We start from the raw sequence: 23,180 nt of genomic DNA, 5'->3' as shown, positions 1-23,180 counted from the left end.
TAGAAAAGACATTTTATCAAAACTTTCGGATAAAGATGTTATCGTTAAAACCGCTTCAGGAGGTCTTCACATTTATTGCAACACTAATTTCTTCTATGCAGTTTTCAAACAGAATGATTAAATGTTATTCCTGCAATGATTATGATATTGACATAATGACTTCTATTGATGATTCAAAGCGTTCATTAGTAGTTATGGCTGATTCAAGAGTTCGCAAGAATGCATCAGAACCAATCAATACATACTCATTCATTCGTGGAAGTTTATGATTCAACATTAACCAGAACAGTAAACGATATATTAAATGATTTGAATATATAAGGTAAGAGTTGAACAGAAGAACGAAGAAATAAAGAATATCATGAATGAAAACAAAGATGTAAACATTGACGATAAACTTGCCCAGAGCATAGTTGATGGCATCTGTGATTTTGAAGTACATAATGATGGTGGAAACATGAATTTAGAAAAGAAATAACATTATTCACACTGTTTCAAGCAATTAATTCGTTTACCAGATCATTTAATTAATGAAGCATACGATAACGTTTATAACTTCTGCAGTTTAACAGAAAATGCAAAAGTAATTTTGAAAAAGCACGTAGTAGATATGCACATTTAATGACTTCTCCATTTGTTTTGGTGAAGATTCTAAAACTTTATCAAAAGGAATATTATGATGAATATGTTTTTACCTTTATTACGTAAGCCAAAAATAACATTTGATATCAAACTTGATGACTCGTTTTTTGATAACAGATATTAGACGCAAGGCTGAAAATCATCAGTATAAAAACAGTTCTGAAGTAATTGAGGATTTATCACGTGTAATTCGTTTTGTAGATTGTGGAAACAAATATTTCATTCAGAAAGATTACAACATACACGACAAAATGAATCAAATATCATTTTGTTCTTCAGTCAAACATGAAAGAGTCACTCAAAATGATTAAATTATTTAAAGAAGAAGGTAAAACCATAACAGCATGGGATGTACTACTAAATCAATTGTCTTCATTAACCGTTAAGGGTGTTTGCTTTAAATCTGATTCTCCAGATGTTTTCTCAAACGTTTCAGGGTTATAAATACAACATTCTTGAAAAGCCTGATTACTAACAAAAATTGAGATGTTTATGAATTTCATTAAAGAAGCCATTTGTGATAATAACGATGAAGTGTATAAATACCTTCTCTGGATTGCATCAATGATTCAACATCCTGGAATCAAGAATGAAACAGCAATTATTTTGAAAGGACTTCAGGGAACAGGTAAAAACAGATTTTACAGATATTTATTTCTGAACTTCTCGCTGGTTATTCATGTAAAAACATTACTGAAATAAGTGAGCTAACGGGTAATTTCAACTCAGTAGTTTGAAAATAAAATGTTTCTTGTACTTAATGAACTCAAGAATGTAGGTGAAGACAGACTCGCAAACTTCAACGCTTTGAAATCAATTATTACGGATAATGAGATTAGAATTAATGAAAAGAATCAACCCAGAAGAACAGCACAGAACGTTGCAAACTTCATTTTCGTAACTAACAACGTCTACCCTGTCAAAAATTGAAGTTGGAGACAGAAGATACGTAGTTTTAAGGGTTAATGGTAAATTCAAGGGTCAATTTGATTACTTCAAGAATTTAATGGATTCATGCACTAAGGAATTTTATGATAATTTACTGACGTATTTTATGCAATATGACCTTTCATCATTTAATGTTGTACGAATCATACCGATGACTGAAGCCAAACAAGATTTAATTGAATTATCAACAAATCCTTTAGATGAATGGATAAATACACATTATGATGAATTATGTGCAGGTATGACGTGTAAAAATGCTCTATTCTGCAAACCATCAGACATGAAAGACAAAAACTTTCAAATGAGCATTAAGGATAAATGTGAAGGAAACAAAGAAAAATAGATGGTAAACAAACATGGTATTATGTTTTGAAAGAAGAAATGAAAGGATTATATAAACAAATTGAACCAAACGATAATGAGGAATCATTTACTGACGATGAAATACCTGTGAATGAAGCTTTATAAAGTATGACTGGAATTTATTTTTGCCTTCCTCCTGTGATGTTGTCAAAATGTCATGTTGTCACATTTTTTCAGAGAAGTTAAATGACCTGGTGACCTGGTGACCTGGTGACCCCTTCAGTTCTTCAAAAATAATTAATTATTGAATAACCCATGATGTTGTCAAAATGTCATGTTGTCACATTTTTTCAGAGAAGTTAAATGACCTGGTGACCTGGTGACCCCTTCAGTTCTTCAAAAATAATTAATTATTGAATAACCCATGATGTTGTCAAAATGTCATGTTGTCACATTTTTTCAGAGAAGTTAAATGACCTGGTGACCTGGTGACCCCTTCAGTTCTTCAAAAATAATTAATTATTGAATAACCCATGATGTTGTCAAAATGTCATGTTGTCACATTTTTTCAGAGAAGTTAAATGACCTGGTGACCTGGTGACCTGGTGACCCTTCAGTTCTTCAAAAATAATTAATTATTGAATAACCCATGATGTTGTCAAAATGTCATGTTGTCACAAACTTTAGAACGGCATAATTTAAATTTTTATTTTTATCATAAATGGATACCCCACAAGCTCAAAATTTACCACGAATCATAACAAGGGAGGAAATGATAAAAATGATGCAAGAACATGTTAAAAATAACAAACCACTAAAATGAGAAAATGTGGTTATGCAGTAATGATGGAAAGAGAGATGTTGTCGAAGAGGAATAAAAATTAAATTTGGATTGAGTTTAAAAATTCATCTTTATTAAATTCATCTCTTCCAATCAATTTATTTATTCTATTAAATTCTTTTATTTTTGCTTCACTCAGTTTAAGGATTGAACGGTAAGTTTCTAATTTTTCGATTATTTCTTTCCTCTCTTTATCGTTTTCAGTTCCATTAGTTTTATTGTTTTCAACCCCACCGCATTGCGACTTCTTTTTGTAATAGCATATTTTTGATTTAATTCTGTTTAGTTTCTTTTTATATTCATTGTCTGGACTCTTGACTGCTTTGTTGTCACTCATTTCTTACGAAATAAAAAAATTAAATATTATTTAAATATAATGGAGTAATAAAATAAATCGGAATTTTTATTAATTTATTGTTAACCTCAACTAATGCATTGCCGTTAATATATCTAACAAATTCAGCTATTGTGTCAAATCTTCGTCTTCTTTTTGTCATTGATTTATCAGTTTTTCCATAATCGAGATGAATCAAAACTTTATCCCCTTGTTTAAAATTCATGAGCCCCGAATTAATTTGTTCACGTTTAACATCATTCAACCTTTCCATTTGCTTTCTAATATATTCCCATTCTTTTGAAATATCATTTTTCATTTCCACCGGTTTCATGTTTATTGTTCTATGCCATGTATTATTATAATAATATACTAACTGTTGTATGATGGAGTCATGATTTCCATCCCAGTATATCTGACCGTTAACCCCTAACGCATCTCTAAGAGTTCTCATTACTGCATCAACTATTTTATTATGAAACGTATATGGAGAGGATGAAAAGAAAAAATTAATTTGTGGGAAATAATGAATCATAGTTGCCTGAAATCCTTTATCACCATCACCCCTGATATTATCTACTCTTTCATGATCTAGTAAGTATTGAATAGCTCTTCTTGTTTCCTGTTCTGTTTTCCCTTTCACTGGAATGCAATATAAATATCTAGTGTTAATATTAATGGCAAATAAATAAGTAACGTTTCCTTTTGAATATTCCAGATGATCGATTTCGTATGAATATGGATATGGAGCAAATGAAGGTCGACTAAATTTTTCCTTTAACGGTTGAATTTTTGGGTCAATTGGTTTATTTAATATCTTGAAATCCTTTTTAAAATCTTTTTGCTTCTTTAATGTTTGAAATGGATATAATAAAGTGAATGATGAAGGATTAACTGAAGGAGGAGGAGGTACTGTCGTTAGAGGTTTTGGTGTTGCAAGTGGTTTAATTTTATCTGCTTTGATTTTGGATTTCATTCCTTCCTTCATTAATTCTGGATGTATTCTATTCATTTGTTTTAAATATGCTGTATATAAAGGTTTGATATACTTTCCCGCTTCGAGTTTATGTTGAAGGATGAATTCCAAAAGTTGATCTTCATTTAAAAGTCGGGCTGAATATGGTTTAACTAATGAATCATAAATTAAAGCTTGTGCTTCATTTATGGTCTGAAGGACCTGGGCGTTTTGCACCTTTTGTTTTTGCTCCTTTTGCTTTTGCGGCTCAGGATTATATAAATTATATAATTCATCAATATCTTCTTCTGTTAATACTTTATTTTTGAAATCTTTCAACTGTTTAAGCTGTGATTTAGTTTTTCCCTTTGAATATTCATTATTTTTAATTTTGTCTTTAATTTCAGAAATTATTTTATTATGATATTTCAAAATTTCATTTTTATAATATGGATAATAATATTCCATATCATCACCCGTTATATTATTATTATATTTTTGGAGATATGATTTTAATTCATAATAACTAAGAAATTTTTGATTAAGTACTAAATCAGCAATTAAATTTTTTAAATCTGTGTTATCCATTTATATAAAAATAAAATAAATGTTTTAAGGGTGCCCACCTCTTTGAATCATAGTATCAAAACCATCATTAACGGTTCCTTTTGTCTCTTCTGTGGTATTTTATTAAATAAATGGCATACAACATCCATTTTCACAACATACAGCCTTAGTGTGTGCTCCTGTTAATGCAGTCTTACCGATTGTTAAGCGAGTCATTGACCCATTTTTAAGTTGTAAATTAATATTCTGACCATCAAATATCACTTTATCATTTATTATATCCAAATAATTTTTAGGTGTTAATTGTTTATTTTGTCGTAAACTAACACCTTTCATTTTTTGTGCAATCTTTTTAAAATCACTTCCATCAATTGAACCGTTGAATGAAGTATAACACTTAGGGCATAAAGCAACCATGTTATCACCTTGTTTCTCAATTGCTAAACCCAATAATTTCTTCTCATGTGCTTTTTCTTCACCTTTATTCTTTAATTTAGGTTTAAATTTCTCATCAAAACAGAAGAAATCAAATGGTGCGAATTTGAAAATGTTTTTATCATAAAATTGTTTATCAGTAACAATTGCTTGAAATGCTTGAGTGTTAGGAAGATTTGGGTCGCCAGCGATTGCCCAATAAGATGAATCAGTATCACCTTCAATGAAATGAAAACGATTAACATTCAAGCATTTATACATAAAATCATAAATGAAAACCAAATACCAGTATTTAGCATTATCTAAAGTGAAGAATGCCTCTTGTAAACATGTATCACATCTATAAAATCTATCTTTAAGCATCACTTGATACGTATCTTCACCTATTTCTCTTATGTTTTTAAACTTATTTGACATACATGCAACGCGTGCCTTCTGTGCATTCATTATTTTAGTCTTTGCGTAATTTTGTGTATTCATTGCATCGTAACCATATGATCCATTAAGTGAAATCTTGCAAAATAAACTTTTTCCTTTATTTCCTCTAATTCAGCCTTTTGTCTTTCATTCATAAATTCGTTCGCAAATTCATTAAAACAAGTGTTTTTAGTAAATGTTAAAATTGATTGAATGTCATCGATGATAAAATGAAATTTGTCTATTAGATACCAAAGATAATAAGAAGAAAATGGTTGATATTGGTTGTGTGTTGATGCTAACTGAGTTAATTTTCTCTGTTTCTGGTCAACTGGTAGATTGTTTGATTTCATGTAATTATACATAAAACTGCCAATTGTTTTTTCATCTGTGATAATATCTAAGTTTCTTATTATCGGTAAAAAGTTTATGTAATCATTAATGTATTTTTCATCAATGTGACCCTTTACTTCAGCCACGAATAAAGTATTTTTCTTCTTAATTATTCCCAGTGCTTTTGCTTTCTTTGTTGCTGTATCACAAATGATAACACCATTCAATCTTCCCGGCATATACATTTTATGGTCAGTATATTGAATGAAATCATGAGGATTAGATGAAAATGATGAAGGATATAATGAATTAAAGTCAACTCCAACGAAATGAGTCATAATGTTGGTGGTGTCCTCATTTGATACAGTTTTAGTTTCTGGATTATATGAAAGTTTATTAATGTGCGTGATTCCTTTAAGATTAACACGATGTTGAACATTTGATAGACCACCAGTAATTCCATCCTCTTTAATGTCATCAATGATTTCCATTTCATTATTTTCAATTTCTTCTTCTCGTTTATGAGGTCTTTGATTATGACTCCATTGATTCCATGAAATTAAATATTCTTTATCATTATATTTATACCTCATTAGCTTATTTTGGCTTTCATATTCATTTAATAATTCACAATCTTCATTTTTAAATTGAAGTTTAACCCATTCAGGATTTAAATGATGTTTAATTAATCGCGGAATATCTGACATCATCTATATATAGCTTCTTTTATAAAAGATAAAAAAATAAATTATTTTAAAATTAATGTTAATTTTTTAATGATTTATAAATAAATATATTTTAATGCATCGTCTATATATAGATGTAACAAAAAAAGTCACACAACCCTTCATATCCTACTACTTACAATTATCCAAGGTGTCTTTCTTTTAAAATGTATTATGATTACATTTGGGGTATTGCTGTGTAGATGGAGCTAATAAGAATTCCGATTTTCTGAAAAAGTGATAAGAATTCCTCTTGGCCCGTGTCACTTTTTTCGAAAATCGGTAAATTTTGCTAATGGAATCAGTTTTGAATTCTAATTATCTCTTAAGCTGGACGACGAACAAGACTGAAGCAAAAAAGGTAATAATTGATTCAATAACCATGGATTCTTATAATATTTTCAACTCTGATTTCACAAAACTCAATTATTCAACGATTTACAAAGAACTCACTGAAATTTATTCTTTTTTTTGATCTCGATTGGGAACCACCTGAAGAAACCGTACAACTACTTCTTTCGTCCAAATTATTTGATCGGCTCTTTATTTTTATGTTTTACCAAAACCAAAGAATATCCGAAGTCTCAGGAGATGTTGGATGTGAAATTATTCGTAGTAATAATGATAATATCAAAGTTCCAATATTTGACTTTGTTATCAATAATCTTGAAGATTCTGAAGCATTAAAGAATCGTTCATTCCTATCTGTCGTTTGCTGCATTGGCCGACTATCAAAATATAATAGCGAGCGAGCGGATCCGATTTTCGAGAAACTTCTCGCACTTTTAAAGGAAAATCAAGAAGATTGTGTCATGAAAGCGCTAAGTAGCTTTATGGAATACAAACTAAATCCTTCCGATGTAATTTTGGAGATATTTAATATTGTATTTTCACTAGATGTATCAGTCTTAGAAAAATTACCATCATCATGTGAACTAATTGCAAATTGTTTAAGACAATATCCCAATATATTGTCAGATATCTTGGAAGACGAAAAATTTAATACACTTTTAAGTCAAGATAGTACTTCAGATACAATCATTATTGGATGAGTATATGCGGCTTTTATTAAATATGCATTATAATATTAATGGAGATCTGTCAAAGCAAGTACAAAGGAATTTAATATTATTAATAGAAAGCAGACAAAGTTCTATATTATGCTATCAACTATATTGCTTTTGTATGCATATTTGAAGAACAATAAAAAGTGTCAACAACTTTACAATTTGTAAAGTTTATCCAAATAAGAAAATAGAAATGGGGAAGATTTTTCTCCAAACGGGATCCTTACACCTAAACTTTTAAAAATTTGAGAGGTTGTCAGAAAAGTGAAAAAAATCATTTGAATCAATCTTTTGATGTTAAAACTCTCATTGATTTAATATGATAATAATACAAAGGATAGATATTTTATTAAATAAACAAAACAAAAAAATTATGAATTAGATATATGTTTCGACTGCGAGATGGCGAGATTAACAAGTCTCTCCTCAAGAGTCGGTTCAGGTAGATTAACAAGAGAGTAAAGACGGCTGTGTACTGTTGTTTCTTTATTGAGAAGTGAAACTCTGACTATGGCGTCAGCAATTGGCTGGCCAAGGTTATAAGAGAACATATCTGAGTTGAACACCATTTGCTTTTGTATCATGAATCTTACGACATTGAACAAATAATGCAATGGCAAAGAATAAATAATAATTAGTGGCAAAACAGAAGACAAGAAGTTTCCGAGACGTATTCTATCAGTGATCTCTTTTCTTGTGATGTAGTTAATTAGATATGGAACTATGGAAAGTTGGATCAAATAAGAAATTATTATCAAAATTCCTTCTTGATTATTTGATCTGTAATAGTGATTGACCAATATGGCATTCAACTGTGGATAATCAAGTGCGTAAACTAAATTATCAGAGATTAAAACTTTTCTTCTCATTATGCCGTAAAAACCTATTTTTAGATGGTTGGAAACACCGGATTCTATATGTAGTTTGATTCCAGGATATGCAATTTGATGTGCGTTCCAGATTGCCAGCAATGATTTCATTAATTTTGAATCGGGTAGTATCGAACTGTTATTTAAGTAGGAAGTTTCGATCCAATTGTAACAGAATAAAGAAATCATGACGGATAATGCAATTGTTACGTTGAAAATTGTAATTATTGATGGATTCTTTGTATCAGATTGAAAACTGGAGTGAGATCTGCTGGATAATGAAAGGTCGTAAGCAGTATCGTATGAGTCTGATTCTTCGAAATCAATCAAGACATCATTTGAAGAAAATTTTCCAAAGTATCTGGCAAGAATTCTGAAGAGAGAGATGAATGCGATGGTGAGAATGAAGATTATGAGTTGTGTAACTAACTCTTTGGCAATAAATAATGAAATTGGTAAATTATTGAAGTTAAAACGGCCATCAATTAGGAATATCCGTATTAAGTTGCTAGGAAAGATCGTAATTATCCACCTGGCAAGAATGAATATGAAGGAAAATTCGATGTCAGATTTAGCTACAGCCTTCAATGGTTTCAGTACGAAATAGACGCATATATAGAATAGTAGTTTGGAACATTTACTGAATAGATCGTTGAGACACTTCATAATTGAGTAGTCGAAAGGTACTGTGTCACTGCCTTGTTGATAAGATGCCAGCCTCTGAGATTTCACGAATTTGTACTCTGATATGTCGATAACACTTACCACTAGGGCAATGACTATTAGTGCAAAGATGGGCGGAGAATATGCTTTATCAAGGCTCATCTGGTATAAAAAAAATTTTATTTCTGAGAGATTTAACCTTATTTAAAATTTTGTACTTTTATGGCCAGTGGTCCTTCAAAAGAGTTTATCATTTTTCGTAGATAGTCCTTTTGATGTATTTAGAATAAAAATCAACCATGGCTCGATCCTTGAATTTTTTGAGAGTGATTGATTTTAATTTTAAACCGTCATATTACAATGTTGAATCGATATTAAAGGATATGCTTATTTATAAGACAGTATTTATGAAAAATCCATTTGCAGATTTTGAACCTTACTTTACATATTTTTCGAATACAAATTCCATCATAAACTGACATCATACTTTTTGCATTATTTTAAATAGCACAGAACAATACTAAATATTTTGAAAACGGCCAGATTTCACAGAAATATTTCTTCAAAAATGGGTAAGCTCATTAAGCATCAAAAATATTACAATTATTAGCTCTATTCAATGAGTCAAATACATAACTCAGTTATCCAATCAAAATGTCATAGAAAATAATAATGAATAAATGATATTAATTTGAATTGTTATGATTCTTATAAAGATATAAATCACATACTGCTAAATAGTCTCACAGGGATACTGCCAAACTTCATAAACAATAATGAATGATTTATCAAAGAATAATCGATATCCAAAAAGATTTTCCCGGCATGTATGATTAAACTTTGAGACTGAAATTCATAATCCTTTGAGCTATTGCCCTATGCAACTAATTAGATGAAAGATGAAGAAATCACTAAGAAATTTAATCCAGTTATCATCATCCCTTGCGTATCGATGCATTATTGAGGATAAGAATGTGTTTGATGCATTGAAAATCCAATTTACAATTTCAATACATCAAAAATTGCTATTAATCATATGAAAGTTGATGGAATAACTCTATAATGAATTTTTAAATATAAGCCAACATTTATTTTGGCGGATAATGATGGAAGTAACCATCAAAAAATCCGATGAAGATAACGAAATCTGATTCTTCTCAATTTTATGATCCTGTATCTTTCAAATTTGAGAGTCGGTTAAGCGATTTTGTGGGAAATCCGATCTACTATCTAATTCATCAAATAAATCATGATGGGTCATTGAAAACACAAAAAGTGACAAAATGTTTTTTGTTCTTCTGTTTCTTTCCCGTAGCTGGAGCGAAGAATATCTTACAATAGGCATGGAAGTAATGTTCCATATCCTTGGTGACACAGGACCACAACTTGTTCAAAAAGTTCTTGATTTAACAGATGAAAAGCTTGAAAGACCATCGTTGGCCGGATCCTGGCTTGTTGCTCTCAAGAGGCCACCGAGCAACACAGATTGCTTCGATCATTGGCGTTATTCACAAAGAAATTTCACTTCAATAGTAAATATGTCAGACTATCACGCCAATTCTGATGATCTTTCCAGTACACTCAATTCACTTAACAAATCGATCGTTGGACAAACTCTCGATGGTCCATGGCCATATAACTTTGGAATGAAAACGTTCTTCACTCTCTACTTAGAAGCATTTGCTCCAATTCATGTTACCGAATACTTTGATGATGGAAAATTCCTCCATGGCGATGACAATGGAAAGAAATTTTACATCAAATACAAAGGCGAAAACATGAGTCTTCATGATTTCTGGGATACAGGATGTGGAAGATACATGCTTGAATCGCCGTATTCAGCAGAGAATTGGAAATCCATTGATTCTCTTGTTACAAAGCTTTATAAGAGAATGGAAGACGCAACAATCACAGCACCACTTCCAGCAAACTACGCTGAGGCCATTGAACAGAGTTTCAACTATTCTATTTCTACTGTTTACAATATGGACTTAATTGTTCCAGATAAAGAACTTCCTGATGAATATGTTAACACTTGCATTGAAACTACAGATAAGAGAATGCTCCAGGCTGCAAGTTCATTGTCAAAATTCCTTAAATACTACAGTGTCCCGATTATTAAGAAGAATCCACCTGTCCAAATGATTTCACCTTCTGAAGCTGTTGCATGGGGTTTACTCTTCTTTGTTGCTCCATTAACAATTTACCTTGTATGGAAATTAATCCATAACAAGATCAAATCTGAATAAATTAATAAAAAATTAGTACTACTATACCAATTAAATTGTTTTCTTTATTTCTTTCATAGAATTTAAAAAAAAAATGTGTCCGCATCTCAAGGTGCTAAACACATTTGATGGGATAATTTATAATATAAAATTTTTTATATGATTGTGTTAATATGTCTTTCATTCATCGAATTAAAAAAAATGTGATTCCACACCATTCATTTGCAACTTAGCTTATCTGTTCATTCTGAGAGATACTTGAGCCTAATCTATGGCATTCCAAACGGGAACCGCGGTTGGTTACCATGGATTTCCGTCACCGGTCACATTTTAAAGATTTTTAAAGCCTTATAAAAATATGCTTTGTAAATCATTTTTTGTAAATCGGCAAAAATTTGGTAATTTTCTTCAACTAATAAATCTGCGAATAGCATTTATAATACAAGAACAATCTTTTAAAATGCGTTTGATTCATTTTTGTATAATTTCATATAGGCACATATATTCTTCCGGGACTTTCCGTGATTTTACCGTAAAATCATTAGTTTACACCAATTTTTCCGTATTTTGAATAGTTTACTGCACTTTTTCCGTAAAATTGAGTTACGGGAATCCGCAAAATTTCCGGACCTCATTTTTCATAGAATATAATAATAATATTTGATAAAAAGATATATTATTTATATTTTTGATTTTTGAATTACGGAAAAAGTGAATTGATAACTTGATTTTTTTATATGGTTAATTTTTCAAATGATATTATGTAGATCTAAAATATTAAAAGTAAAAAATTGAATTACGGAAAAAGTGAGGTCAAAAGTGAAATAAATTTGCAGAACAATTTTCATTGAAATAAGCTTTATTTTTCATTATTAATAACAATGCTGTAATAAACAGAAATTCATCAAAAGTGACAGCTCTCAATTTTTTGACATTTGTAAATTCTAAATTGAATGAGAAAAATGAAATAATATTAAGCATAATACAATATTCTAGATTTAATTATAATTAGGAAAAAGTTAGTTTTGAGAGTACTTTTCATAGGCATATAGAATGAAATCTTCTGAAAAATAATATCACATAAACTCATATTATTTTCTAATATATAACTATTTTATATAAAAATCAAAATCAATGATCTTAAAAGCGAAGGATAAACCTCAAAATTTACGAATATAATGAGTGGGAATATAATGCTTATCTATCATAAAACCATATGAAATATCAATTTTTGCTTTACGCCTAATTTTTGACGACAATTAGCAAAAAATGTTAAATGTTAACACTCAGTCCATTTGAATATGAAAAATAAAATTGACTTTGATTAAATGTTTTTATTTATCATGCAATTCTTCTTGCGACCAAAGATTTGAATAAAATTTCAAAAAATAAGATAGCTTAAAAAATAATATACGGTAGTGTTTACTAATAGATGAATAGTATATAAATTCTATTAAAATGGATTTGATCCAAAAAAATATATAAAATTTGATCATAAATAAAATCGTTTTAAATTACTTCTTCATTTAAATTATAACAATTATTTTTGGTTTTATAGTTTTTAAAGCTCATGTGGTTTTTTTAACCACAGAATACTTATGTGCTGTAGCAAGCTTGCAATCCAAAGCTCACGTTAGACAACAAGAGTCATGAAGTCTCATACTAAGGGATATCCAACATATATTTTAATAATCTAATGTTTGTGACAAATATTCAACATAAAATTAAGTTTTCGTTTCGTTACAAGGCATTCATACTTTGGAGATATCATATTTAATGTACAGAAAAGTTAATATTAAACAATACATGCTAAAGAATTAATAAATAAGATAATAAAATAAATTTATACGTAATTACTTTCATTTAATATGCTTTATGCTGTATAATATTGATTAAGAGGCATTAAAAGGTTCCATAATCTGCTTTTATAGGCAAGATTTTTGATAAAAATTTTAAATTTTGAAAAATGATGAGAAAAGGAAAAAAAAGGTAAATGAGAGCAAGAGGAGGGAAAAAAAGAAAAAGAAAAGGAAGGGAAGGGAAACATAAAAGAAAGAAGGATATATAAAAATTTAGATGCGCATTCTTAATGCCGAGGCGGCTTGCCGCCGAGGCGCGATTTTTTTAGGCCTCTACGGTAACCCGGCAATGTTTTTTTAAATCTTGTACAGCCCTAGCCTAATCATTTATAAGCTGTTATATCCTGCAATGTGAAGAGTGATTTTTGCTTCGTTCACCTTTTTTGTTAATTTTTGAACTACATGAAATAAGAAGCTCGAATGTTTCTTTACTATTTCTTTCTCTTGCAATACGAAGAGCAGTTTTTCCATCTTTATCTTTTTCATTGATGTTTACACCATGTGTATGAAGGAGTTCTGCTGCTTCTTTACTATTACAAATTGCTGCATGATGAAGACAAGTCTGTCCGGCTTCATCTTTTTCATTGATATTTGCACCATGTGAAAGAAGGAGTTCAGTTATTTCTATACAATTGCTTTCTGCTGCAATATGAAGAGCTGTTCTTCCATATTTATCTTTTTCATTGATGTTTGCACCATATGAAATAAGAATCTCTGTTATTTTATTACTATTATTTGCGGCAGCATGAAGAGCGGTTTGCTCATCTTCATCTTTTATAATTATATTTGCACCATGTGAAAGAAGAAATTCAGCTGTTTCTATACGATTGTTTTCTGTTGCAATATGAAGAGCTGTTCTTCCATCTTTATCTTTTTCATTGATGTTTACACCATGTGTATGAAGGAGTTCTGCTGCTTCTTTACTATTACAAATTGCTGCATGATGAAGACAAGTCTGTCCGGCTTCATCTTTTTCATTGATATTTGCACCATGTGAAAGAAGGAGTTCAGTTATTTCTATACAATTGCTTTCTGCTGCAATATGAAGAGCTGTTCTTCCAAATTCATCTTTGTCATTGATATTTGCATCATGTGAAAGAAGAAATTTAGCTATTTCTATAAGATTGTTTTCTGCTGCAATATGAAGAGCTGTCATATCGTGTATCACCTTTGTATTTACATTGGCTCCAAGTGAAAAGAAATATTCGCAAAGAGATGGTATACCAAACTTTGTTGAATAAAAAAAGCAATTGTTAACATCATTTGTCTGATCGAAATAAACTAAAAAAGAATCAAGGTTATTAAATTCTACGCAAGAATGTAAATTGATCTGAATAGTTAGTATACCTAAGTCGTGTACAGAGGCACTGCGCGCCTCCATACACCACTTAGCTGTTTTGACACTTTACAAAACTGGTAACGTATATTTTACAATACAACCATAACACCAACTTAACCTTAAATATTTACAAAACCGTCTGACACATAAACGACTTCACTAATGAATTCACTAATGAATTCACTAATGAATTCACTAACGACTTCACTAACGACTTCACTAACGACTTCACTAACGACTTCACTAATGAAAAAATAAACGTTTTCACAAACGACTTCACTACTGTAAAAAATAAACGTTCTCACTTACAAAAGTATTGCAACTCTTCCCATTGCTGTGCTTCACACAATAGTTCATATTCTTCAGTATCGCTGCTGTCGCTCCAATCGTCAGAGTCAAAATCACTGTCAAAATAAATGTTAGTAAGTTTTGACAAAGCTAATAAAACACGCTTACCGTTTGTATCGTATGCTTGTATAAACTTTCCATTCTTCATTCCTTCATAAACGCTCAAACTAACTTTACCCTTTCTCCCTCGTATCTGATAGAATGTATTTTCACGAGGAACGAAGAACAAATTCTTGAACTCATGACCGTTGTAGTTTGTTATCTCAATAGTTTTCGTCATTTATATAAAAATAAAATAAAAAATAAAATAAAAAATTAATGATATCACCACCCTCACACGTATGAAAACATAGCACAAAAATAAATTTAGGTGAAGTGGTGAGATCTCACCTCTTTTTTCACCTCTTTTTTCACCCTGTTGAATTCATTGCTTTATAACTCTCTTCCTTGGTTTCTTTTTAGTTGCTTTCTTCACGTCTGTCTCCAACTTGACTGTCTTTCTTCTTCGGCCGTAATGATACCAGTTACTTCCACCAGTCAATGGGTCAAATGGTCTTTCGTAAGGGTTTCCATACATTCCATAGGGACCATACGGAAGAACTACTGGTGGAGAAGAAACATTTTCTTTAGTTCCATCGACTCTATTTAAATGCATTGTTTCACCTTTCATCTGGTCATTAAAGTCTTTTGCGTGTTTTGCAAAATCATCGTCCTTTCCTAAAGCATTTTCTGACTCAGTCGCAACCAAATTGGATGCTTTATTTATGAGCCCTATTTTATTTAATCTTAACTTCTTTGCAACCCAGCCTCCAATCTTTCCTTTATTTGCATCTAATGTCTTTGAAACCCTTCCTCCACTCATTTTATTTACTGCATCATAAGCTCCAAGTGCTTTTGCTCCAAATGCTAATGCTTTTGTTCCCATTGCGCCTAAAGCTGCCCAAGCTACCATTTACACCATATTAAAATCATCTCTCTTCAATATTATCTCATAAAAGTTCTCGTTACTGGAGAAAGTCAATGAAACATAAGCGTTCTCACGGGCTTCGCCCTCACCGCTTTGCGGTCTATCTAACTTATTTCTTATATCATCTATACGCTTCAAAATGTCTGAACAATTGCTAACATCTTCTACAACAGTTATTTCATCATGAATGACCTTCAAGAACAAGCTCATTTAATATGCTATTAAAATCATCTCAATAATGAGTCCATCCTTTCCATCTTTAGGTAGCACAACATCTTTCATTGAAGAAGGTTCGACAAGTCTTATGTTAAACTTACTGACAAAGTTTGTTATACTATAATGCTTCGGCGGCGAATACATGTAGTTTGAAAGACATAATATAGATTCTTCAGCAAATTCACTTATACTGGATTTTATAACAATGTTCTCACGAGACCAAACGCCACCAATTGACAATCTTGTAAGCAATCCTGCTGAACCTTCAACTGTAAACGTCGATGGTAACATTCCACGAAGGTCATCTATTGACATCTTTGAGTCACTGAATTTAAATATTTTCTTAAAGCAATCGTCATTATCTAACCATGCAATAGCTTTGAAGTTTTCATTCGAATATACATCTGCTTCATTAAATGTAAAACCTGACTTCTTTGCAGAGACGATTTTAAAATATATTGCATTTGTTTCAAAATTATATGCTATGGTAACTTCTGAAGGTAATGGGTGTCCTTCTGCTATAAGTTGTTCTCTCACTACCGTTTGAAGCTTTGTGTTAAAAACTTTCATGTCATCTCCTGTATCTAAGTTCACATACACAGCAACAGGGAAACTATCTTGCTTCTTTGTTTCATCATTATACCTCAAAACATTAAAGTTCTTCAATAATATTGTTCTTCCTGCTGGAATACTTCTAACTTGTCTGATTTCAATAGCTTTCTCACCTCCTACATACTCTACCCAGTGTCTTGGATATTCATAAGTATACTGACTTTCTTGAATTTTGGTTGGTTTCATCATAACATGTTCATAGTATATCTTTATACTCTTGTCAGTTAGACTCGGTGCTATGTTCTGAATATTTCTGACTTGCATTTTTAATGGAGATAAAATGAAGCATTTAATACATGACGTAGATGAAGACATGAATGAAAGCAGTGAAAAGCTCAACAGTTCTCTCATTCTTCCTTTCAGTAAGGACTATGAGTTCTGTTCAAATGGCGTTTATTTCTATTGTGGAAAGATGGGTTCAGGTAAGACATTTAACCTCATTCGTCATATACTCATAACAGAGCGTTTAGGAAACGACTCTTACTATGACCAAATCATTATATCAGCAACTTCAGATTCAATGGATTCAACAGCGAAGACATTTATGTCAAAAGTTCAAGCCTCTGTCGTTAAAGTTCCAGACAGTGAACTCATTGAATTTCTTCAACGTTACATTCGACGTAAGAGGAAATATTATGCCATCGTAGAGTTCATACAGTCAGGAATGCAAAAGACTTCTGAGGAGATGGAAAGAATTATTGACAAACACCACTTACGACAATACTCAGGAGTTTACGATATGAAACGACTTACAAACTACATTCTGTCAAAACTTTCAAAATACCCCTTCAAAAAGTATCCTTCAAACACTTTATTAGTTTGTGACGACTTCGCCGGAAAAGGTTTAGTGTCAAAACCAGACTCACCATTAGCTAACATCATAACTAAAGTCAGACATTACCACTTAACTGTAGCAATACTTATGCAAACATGGAGGTTTTTAGCTTTAAACATAAAACGTCTCATAACTGACTTCGTTATCTTTCAAGGTTTCTCACGCTATGATATTGAACTCATTTGGAAACAGTCAGGTATAACATTACCTTTTGAAGAAATTTGGGAAGCATATAAGTCTCTCATCTCTCCTCGTTCATACCTTGAGATTCATATCATGACTAATACCATTAAAGTCAAAAATATTCCATGGGAACGACCAACATTGTTTTAAAGTTTAACCTTCAATTGACTGATGGTAAACAAATTCCATGCATCTCTGTCGCCATTTCTGTTAATATTTTTGCTGTCATTCATATCATCACTTCCCCATCCGTTAGCTTTTGAGGATATGCGTTAGAATAGCTGTTCTTAAATGAAGGCTTTTCACCTTTGAGAGCATAAACTCTATAACTTTCTGCATACTTTATGTTTGAACCTCCTGAGCCATCATTGACATAAATTTTTATAGGCTTCCACCCTTTGTTCATGTTCCTGCTTCTTCCCTTAGCTCTTTTGTTCAGTAGTTCTACATCTTTATACACAGCACCTGTCTCAGTGAATTCAACAATATTTTCATTCGTTAGCTTTACATTCAAACCCTTGTCGAGTATATTGTTCATTTCATACATATAAAAGGTTTTTATTCTATATGAAATGAGAAGCAAATCCATCTTAGCTGGTGCCGTTAATGTTCCAATTGAACCAATATCAAATGTTGACTCACGAACGACAAACAATATTGTCATAAAGAACTATAGTTCAGAGTGTTTGAAAGAAAAAGAACCAGAACTTAAGTCGGTGAATTTAAACTCAGCTTCAAACGCTAACGCTACATCAGATGTTAAGTTAGAGTATCCACCACTGGACCAAATTCTTTCAAGAAAGCCAACGACAACCCTTACACAAATGTTCAAACAAATCCTTCAGATAACGTAGACCATTACCTTCTTCAGTTATACCAAACAATTTTACTCAAAGACGATAAGAAGCTTTTGGTAAATCTTATAAGCAAGAACCAAATAATTCTAACAAAGGAGGACCTTGAAAATGTTATATCACGAATAACAGGAAAGCAATGTGTCATTGACTATCTCGACCCTGAAATCGAATGCTGTGGTCAAACGCCAATATTCATGAAAATAGGTAACATCCGCATCATTGAAACACCAGGAACTACAGGAGTTGAGTTTAAGTATAAATATTCGAACGAGTATACAAAACTTTCAACAGAATATAAGCTTTGTTTGAAATATGTTTTAGTAAATTAAAGCAATTTGTAATATCTATCCAAAACTTCTTCAACAGTATCGAATTCATCTTCATAATGCAAACCTAATCTTATTGACTTGGTGCAGTTTTCACTAACACAATATTTTTCTGTTCTCTTGACTGACATAACTAATTCATTTGTTTCATCAAACAGCAACAACCAAAGTTCATGACCTAATACATAACATTCATACTTTATATTTTTAGCTCTGAGTTCTCTTGTAAGCTGTTGCATTTAAGGATGGGCACTCATTAGGGTGATGAAAAAAATCAAGTCTAGCAAAGTCAATATATTAAAAACAGTGAAGACTATTATATAGCATTATAGTGCACAAGCTCAAATATTTAGTGATGCATTTCTCGAACTTATTTTATTTATAAGTTAACCTTGAAACATGAATTTTAGTATATCATGAGCATATTTTTTCTAATTTTGCAATACTTATAATATCATACCAGGATTCATGTGGAAGTCTAATATTTGGTATATAATATTCTTACAATAAATGTATTAATTCAATTATATTCAAAATGATGGGTCGCAATTTTTACTGAAATTGCAAATTTAATTTCAACAATGAAATTATTGTTTAAAAAAAATAGCACAACAGCAAGATGGACAATCATATATAGAATTATAATGCTCCATATAATGCTTTGATTTGATGCGTATATAATGTTATTTTTCGAACATCTTTGTAAAAAATTGATTTTTGTAATTTTTGAAAAAATTCGATTTTATTTCGAGATTTCCTCTATAGGTGAAGTATATTGAACAATATTCCTATGGGAGAAAATAATTGTAAGTATGAGTACTTTCATTAATACTATGGGTGCCATGGTTATCGCTCAAACGATCAAGTTATATCTCGATTGCGTAAATTGAAATTTTGCTATTTTCTAAATTCACGGCAACAGCATTCTTTTATCCTGATCGTACATCACAATATTTGAATGTGCGACCATTTGTTCAAGAAACCGTCAAGTTATTCTTCATTTTTCATGCCGCGGCGAACAAAAGCAGTTGCAAAGCGTATAAAGAACTTAGTTCAAAGCGCGAAAAATAGGGTAGAGCCATATGTCGTCAACACTGTTGAATTTGTGCTATCTGTATTATTGAGCGGCGCTACATTTTGCCAATCAGAATTTCAATTCATGCTGAATAACATCAAAGTTCCGTCAGAAGCTACATTTCATCGAGTCCAAGAAAAGGTTGGTCGTGTTATCATAGAAGTTGCCAGAGAATCTGTTAATTATTGGAAATCTCGAATGAGAAAATGTTCGGGACTTTTGTTTGACGGTTCTTGGAGTCAGAGAAGAAATGCAATGTTTTGCTATGTACAATTTGTAGAAGAGAAACTCAAAAAAATTGTAGATTGGGAAGTGATATCTAAATCTTTTAAAAATTTCAAAGGTAATTTCAACGGAAAATCAAATGAAATGGAATTTGAAGGCTTAAAAAGAATGCTGAAGCGTTGGAATAATGAAAAACGTGTAAATTTTTTTGTGCATGATGGCGATGTCAAAATTGTTTCTACAATCAAAAATACGTTCAAAGGTATCAGAGAATACAGAGATCCTGGACATTTTCTTAACAATATACAGAAAAAGCTCAAACTGCCAGAATTCAGAATCTTATCTAGCATTTCAAAGAATTTATTGCGTTGGCTTAGGCAACTTCTCAATGACACACATATGTCAATTAAAACAAAGAAGTTTTTATGGTTGAATTCCGCTAAACATTATGCCGGAAATCATAAATTTTGTCCAGATCCTGAAAAATGCAAGATGATTAAACCATGGAAATATGCAAAAAATAAAACTGCTATAAAAACACTTAAAAAATTCCTCGAAGATACCGTAAAAATCTTTGATATGGTAAAAAAGATTCATTCAACTCAAGTAGTTGAATCGATAAACCATATCAAAGCAATGCTTGCTAATAAAAATATTAATTGGCATGCTTCTTGGCCAATTAGGATGGCAGTCACAATATTGCATTTCAATGAAAGTATGTTTGAAACGATTGTAGCAATAAGATACAGGTTAAATTTACCAACAATGCCAGAAATGATGAACAGATATTTCAGAATGTATGATACAACAAAAGATTTAATCAAAGCATTCAAAAATTCAAAGCAAGTTCAAAAAAAGTTTGCGGCATTAAGAGCTATAAAGAGAGGTCTTCAAGCTACCGATGATCGTATTACTCTTAAATCACATAAATAATTATTAAATTTATTTCACCCTCAAAACATCATAATCTTGCACCTTCTTTGAATAAACACTTTCACCTTCTATTTTTAATTAATGTTTTTTAATTGTCCAAAATTTTTAGATTATATAAGATATAATTTTTTATAAAAGTATTATTTTCTAAAAGATAAGTATATATTCTTAATCACAAAACCTAGCATTTTATCATATCTATATATCAGCTTCCTAAATATAATACTCATATAGTTAGTATGATTTTAATGTTTTTGAACATGAAACGAAAATATGATTACAATCATATAACATAATGGAGTTATTGATATAACTTATATACATGATACATTAAGAAGTCTTCTAACAATATAGATATAGTTGTAGATTCCTATGATTCCTTTTATATTGTGAGATAATAACATTTTTATGCTGTCAGGAGCCTATGAGTGCCCATCCTTAATATTTTCTAAAAAGTCAACTTCAACAGTCATTCGCACTGGTGCCTTCAGTTCTACAGGCTCTCCTTGAAAGTCAACAAGTCTGAATTGCATGTCTTTCAAATTATGAGGACTAATGCGAACCCATTTACCTAAATGAGTTGCTATGACAGGAACGTTTGGAATGAACATTGAATTGACTGCATAACAGAAGGATTTATATTCTACTGAACCTTTACTATTAACTCCTGAAATACCTGTGACATTAGCTATTTTAGACTCAATGTACAAACAATTACCATAACATACGTATGGAACAGATTTCATCTCAATCGTTTTGTCAACACTTTTCAAAGGAAATGTCATATGGTATGCACCCAAAAGAAGTTGTACTCTATGACTCATTCTTGGTATCTTAAACTCCTTCGCATAACTGAACTTCAAAACTCCTGCAATAAGTTTAACATTCATTAAGTTTTCGCCGTTATCCTTGTTTATTGTAGTACTTATGAGAGCATTTAACACTCCAGCTAATGTTTCCATCTTATATTCTACATTATTGTGAAATCTTATTTCGTGCTTCTTTCCATCTATTTCAAGCTCCATGAAATCTGTTTCATCTGTTATAACGAATGAAGCGATAGTATTGAAGTCAACCATTCTGAATGCAAGCGCCTCATTCTGTAGACCTAAGTTTGTTTGTAGCTTTACTGTCCCGTATTCGTTTGGGTCTGTACTTTGCAAATAGAACAACATTTTATTCTCATTAAAATATGAGTATAGCTGCATATGCGTATGAAGCTGACAGAGCTAAACGTTTATATTTTGGTCAATACTCTCTCACACTTACTGACAAATATATTGTTATCAGTGATGGAAATACCGAGAAATACATAACATGGAAGGACTATGAAAAGTTTGACCCTATTTTAACTCCATGCACTATGCCATTCATTGTAAATGGTGAAGTTGTCATGAAGAACGACACAACAGTATATAAGTCTGTATATGAAGCGTTAGAATATATGTTGAATTATAATCCCGAAAGATTTGACCCAAGCACTACGCCATGTGCAATGCCTTTTATTAAGGACGGTGAAATCGTAAGAGTTCCGGATTCAACGGTTTACACAGCTGTTCAAAACAGTTTACAAAACATTTTAGCGAATATCTTTAATTCAGAAACTACAGAAATAAAATTACCATATATAACAGATGCTAAAGAAATTAAATCAAAAACGACAACATTATTTACGTCACTTAATGATTTAATGACTTATATCATTAATATTCCTGCACCAACTATAGCATTTGATCCAAACTCGACGGTTTGCAGTGTACCTTTCATAAATGACAGTTCATTAATTACTTTAAGGGATTCAACAGTTAATGAATCATTAAAGGCTTCATTAATGAAAATCATTGATTTTAACTCATTCATGAATACATATAATTCATTCATTAATGTTTCATATGCTTTTAAAGAAGGTGAGCCAAAAACTATCGATAAAGCGGTGTATGAAATAAAAGCATCAACGACGAAATTGAATTCGTTAACTTTTGACGGTGATAGTTTCGTTAATGACATAACATCGGGGAAAACAATTTTAACGAAAGAATACTTAAAATCTCATGTTAGTGAGTTCGTTGAAATTGAAA

The 23,180-nt window shown here is 31.2% G+C and overlaps 10 protein-coding genes and 2 pseudogenes across 12 annotated transcripts, besides 6 other annotated features; 6 read left to right on the top strand and 6 right to left on the bottom strand.

Moving 5' to 3' along the window:
* Positions 1-4,611: part of a mobile genetic element that runs on past the window's edge.
* TVAGG3_1011190 lies at positions 156-993 on the top strand (annotated as a pseudogene). The gene has a single exon. A coding segment is annotated over exon 1 (838 nt).
* TVAGG3_1011180 (uncharacterized protein) lies at positions 2,775-3,071 on the bottom strand (the record flags this gene model as incomplete). Its single annotated transcript, XM_001579148.1, has 1 exon — positions 2,775-3,071. One exon carries the CDS (start codon positions 3,069-3,071, stop codon positions 2,775-2,777), a length of 297 nt encoding a protein of 98 aa, XP_001579198.1.
* TVAGG3_1011160 (integrase core domain containing protein family) lies at positions 3,091-4,611 on the bottom strand (the record flags this gene model as incomplete). Its single annotated transcript, XM_051254549.1, has 1 exon — positions 3,091-4,611. One exon carries the CDS (start codon positions 4,609-4,611, stop codon positions 3,091-3,093), a length of 1,521 nt encoding a protein of 506 aa, XP_051080123.1.
* Positions 4,612-4,713: 102 nt separating this feature from the next.
* Positions 4,714-5,597, bottom strand: TVAGG3_1011140 (annotated as a pseudogene). Its single transcript has one exon. A coding segment is annotated over exon 1 (884 nt).
* Positions 5,598-7,051: 1,454 nt separating this feature from the next.
* Positions 7,052-7,552, top strand: TVAGG3_1011130 (armadillo (ARM) repeat-containing protein family; the record flags this gene model as incomplete). Its single annotated transcript, XM_001579147.1, has 1 exon — positions 7,052-7,552. One exon carries the CDS (start codon positions 7,052-7,054, stop codon positions 7,550-7,552), a length of 501 nt encoding a protein of 166 aa, XP_001579197.1.
* Positions 7,553-7,897: 345 nt separating this feature from the next.
* TVAGG3_1011120 (CAAX prenyl protease 1 family) lies at positions 7,898-9,261 on the bottom strand (the record flags this gene model as incomplete). The annotated part of the gene is made up of 1 exon (XM_001579146.2): positions 7,939-9,261. The coding sequence occupies one exon, from the start codon at positions 9,259-9,261 to the stop codon at positions 7,939-7,941; it is 1,323 nt and encodes a 440-aa protein (XP_001579196.1).
* Positions 9,262-10,382: 1,121 nt separating this feature from the next.
* Positions 10,383-11,378, top strand: TVAGG3_1011110 (phospholipase C/P1 nuclease family; the record flags this gene model as incomplete). The annotated part of the gene is made up of 1 exon (XM_001579145.2): positions 10,383-11,348. The coding sequence occupies one exon, from the start codon at positions 10,383-10,385 to the stop codon at positions 11,346-11,348; it is 966 nt and encodes a 321-aa protein (XP_001579195.1).
* Positions 11,379-12,214: 836 nt separating this feature from the next.
* Positions 12,215-12,251: a mobile genetic element.
* A 1,060-nt stretch (positions 12,252-13,311) lies between these two features.
* Positions 13,312-13,504: a mobile genetic element.
* A 1,018-nt stretch (positions 13,505-14,522) lies between these two features.
* Positions 14,523-14,748: a terminal%2Cinverted (terminal inverted repeat of Maverick-1A transposon ID:TVAGG3_1010910).
* Positions 14,523-23,180: part of a mobile genetic element that runs on past the window's edge.
* On the bottom strand, positions 15,421-15,825 carry TVAGG3_1011080 (protein of unknown function, DUF4107 family; the record flags this gene model as incomplete). Its single annotated transcript, XM_001579142.2, has 1 exon — positions 15,421-15,825. A coding segment is annotated over one exon (405 nt), but the record flags the coding sequence as incomplete, so codon positions are not given.
* On the bottom strand, positions 16,051-16,932 carry TVAGG3_1011070 (uncharacterized protein; the record flags this gene model as incomplete). Its single annotated transcript, XM_001579141.1, has 1 exon — positions 16,051-16,932. The coding sequence occupies one exon, from the start codon at positions 16,930-16,932 to the stop codon at positions 16,051-16,053; it is 882 nt and encodes a 293-aa protein (XP_001579191.1).
* TVAGG3_1011060 (protein of unknown function, DUF4106 family) lies at positions 16,982-17,836 on the top strand (the record flags this gene model as incomplete). Its single annotated transcript, XM_051254548.1, has 1 exon — positions 16,982-17,836. One exon carries the CDS (start codon positions 16,982-16,984, stop codon positions 17,834-17,836), a length of 855 nt encoding a protein of 284 aa, XP_051080122.1.
* Positions 19,113-21,540: a mobile genetic element.
* On the top strand, positions 20,806-21,102 carry TVAGG3_1011050 (uncharacterized protein; the record flags this gene model as incomplete). The annotated part of the gene is made up of 1 exon (XM_001284039.1): positions 20,806-21,102. The coding sequence occupies one exon, from the start codon at positions 20,806-20,808 to the stop codon at positions 21,100-21,102; it is 297 nt and encodes a 98-aa protein (XP_001284040.1).
* Positions 22,295-23,167, top strand: TVAGG3_1011030 (organellar and viral DNA polymerase type B; the record flags this gene model as incomplete). The annotated part of the gene is made up of 1 exon (XM_051254547.1): positions 22,295-23,167. A coding segment is annotated over one exon (873 nt), but the record flags the coding sequence as incomplete, so codon positions are not given.

The sequence above is a fragment of the Trichomonas vaginalis genome, chromosome I (assembly GCF_026262505.1).
Source record: "Trichomonas vaginalis G3 chromosome I, whole genome shotgun sequence".
NCBI classification, from domain to species: Eukaryota; Parabasalia; order Trichomonadida; family Trichomonadidae; genus Trichomonas; species Trichomonas vaginalis.
Note: the sequence above shows the minus strand (reverse complement) of the source record. Positions and strands in the feature narration are given on the sequence as shown.